Here is a 2,464-nt window from a genome sequence, read left to right as displayed (position 1 = left end):
AGGAGAAAGAGGAAGAGGAGGAGGAGGAGGACAGTACCTGGGTAGCAACAGCGACGGCTATCTGCATCTGGTTCATGTCGCTGTAAGGAAGCCTCTTCGCGTGAATCTCCCAGAGGATGATGCCGAAGCTGTAAACGTCCACCTTGCTGTCGTACCTCTCGCTCCTCAGCACCTGCCCGTCCTGATCACCGCTGTCCTCCCCCTCCTTCCTCCTTCTTTCCCTCCCAGACCTTCCCAGCTCTTACTCAAGCTTCTTCTCTCTCTCCTGCTCCATCTCCTTCCTCCTCAGTATCCTTCTCCATCTCTCCTCCCAAGTCACCATCAGTCATCCCTCCTACCCTGCGACCTCTACCTCTTTCCTCCTGCGCCTCCTATGCTTGTTCCTCTCCCAGCTCCTGCCTGCCTCCTGCCTGCCCCCTCTTTTCCTCCCTCACCTCTGGGGCCGTGTACTGGGAGGTCCCGATGCCTCCCGTCATCGTCCTCGTCGAGTCCTGAGGCAAAGATGAGAACAAGTCAGAGTGAATGAAAGGGAAGGCGCAGCTGGGAAAGAGCACAGGGGCAGCTGAGAGAGACCAGAGGAGCAGCTAAGGGGGAGCAGGAGGGTAGCTGGGGGGGTCACAGAAGAGGGGCAGGTGGAAAGGAGCAGGGAAATCATGGCAACCTGGACCCGAGCCAACCCGAAGTCTGCGACCTTGACCACAAGCTGGGGTCCAGCAGGAGACTGGACGGCAGCCATCAAGAGGTTGCCGGGCTTGAGGTCGCGGTGGATGACGCCCATGGAGTGAAGGTAAGTCATACCCTTGCAGACGCCTCCTCCTATCACGATGACCGCCTCCTGCAAGGCTGTGAGGAGAGGAGGAGAGGAGAGTGAGGAGGAAGGTGGTAGAGGAAGAGTGAAGATCCAGGTGGTAGAGGACGAGGAGCAGAGCAGAGAGGTGGCGGATGGGCGATGGAGAGGCGGGGGAAGCTGGAGAAGAAGGGGGAGGGAAGAGGGGAGGAAGAAAAAGCGGAAAGAGAAAGCGCAGGCTCACAGGGCGGAGGAGGGGCTTGGTATGGATAAGGTCGAAGAGAGATCCGCCGGGAACAAGCTCAGTGACGATGCAGACGTTCTCGTCGTCGTCGACAGCCCCGTAGAGGCGCAGGACATGCGGGTGATCAAGCATGGCGAGAACCTGCGGGGGCGTGAGAGAGAGGCGAAAGAGAGAAGGAGGAGGGAGGAGGGAGGGCGAGAGGCAGCCAGGGAGCAAGAGGAGTAAAATACGAAATAAGAGTATCAAATGTTTGATGAGGGCAAGAGAAAGAACGAGTGAGAGGAGGAAAAGATAGCAAGAAGGTAACAGGGATACCTCGCATTCTTTCCTGAAGTTGTCTAGAACTTGTTGTCTAGAGTGAGTGCTTGTGTTCCTGGCGTGAGAGTCAAAAACATCGAGGGCAGGAGGAAATTGTTGAAGCTCGGGGTAGAGGGAGAGAATGAGAATGAGAACAAAGGAGAAAGACGCGGAGGAACGCAAGGAGGAAGTGGTGGAGTGGGGAGACGTGGAGGACCAGGAAAAAGGAGTAAGAAAGTGGAAGGAGCAAGGACTGTGGTAACTCAAAGTAGAGAGGACGAATGAATAAGAGTAGAGATCGTACAAGAAAATCTTTTTCAGGGCTATCGAGGCGTTGTTGTTCGCTTTCCATACACCACGAAAGACCTGAAGATATCGTGATCAATACATTTCCATCGCAATCACAACCTTCATTATCATCATTCTCACCATCACTATCATCATCACCATCATCGTCACCATCATCATCACCACCACCACCATCACCACTACCACCACCACCACCACCACCACCACCACCAGATGAAACTTCTCATATCTTCTCCTTCCAGCGAGTGATCGCACCTGTCCGTACGCTCCCGTCGCGATTGGTTTCGGATCAAGATCGAACTCAGAGATGCGGAGGATCGGATATCTAAACACAAGTGAGGCACGAGAGAATGCGCGAAAACATGTCAGAACAGACTGCGACCACCAGCAGCCCAGCAAGGGGAGAAAGAGCAGCTCTAGAGCACAACATGACACTCACTTCGCTCTCCTCTTCTTCTCCTTCATCTGGTTGATCATGTTCGCATACTCGGCATCCTCCCCTCCCTGGGCAACTTGAGCATCGTCAAGTCAACTCTGCCGCGCTCACCTGCTTCTGAAATTTGCTGATCGCGTCGATGATCTCTTGATTCGGGACCCACATGCCGATCTTCTTTGGGAGGTCCTGATGGTAGAGGACAAGTTCATGATTGCAGTCGTAGAAGGGAGTGAGGGAGGAAGAGGTGAAGGATCAGCACAGCACATGACGACATTCCCACCTGTTGACATGAAGAACATCTTCCATCGCTGATTCTGATTAGATTCTCAAGGCATCCTTCACAAAATGTGCAGCTGCACAAAGTATCAGCCTCCTCCTCCACCCCCCCCCG

General features: G+C 54.2%; 1 protein-coding gene across 1 annotated transcript in view; it reads right to left on the bottom strand.

The window, feature by feature from the left end:
* GUITHDRAFT_67522 (hypothetical protein) overlaps positions 1-1,175 on the bottom strand; it is a gene marked incomplete at both ends in the record, with an annotated part of 1,588 nt that extends 413 nt beyond the window's left edge. Inside the window, 4 exons of the mRNA XM_005836756.1 lie at positions 38-172; positions 435-491; positions 662-832; positions 1,032-1,175. Of these exons, the coding sequence (XP_005836813.1) occupies positions 38-172; positions 435-491; positions 662-832; positions 1,032-1,175 (507 nt within the window). The remainder of the gene's footprint in view (positions 1-37; positions 173-434; positions 492-661; positions 833-1,031) is intronic.
* Between the last annotated feature and the right edge of the window lie 1,289 nt (positions 1,176-2,464).

This window comes from Guillardia theta (assembly GCF_000315625.1).
Source record: "Guillardia theta CCMP2712 unplaced genomic scaffold GUITHscaffold_16, whole genome shotgun sequence".
Lineage (NCBI taxonomy): Eukaryota > Cryptophyceae > Pyrenomonadales > Geminigeraceae > Guillardia > Guillardia theta.
The sequence above is the reverse complement of the archived record's forward strand: the minus strand, read 5'-3'. Positions and strand labels throughout refer to the sequence as shown.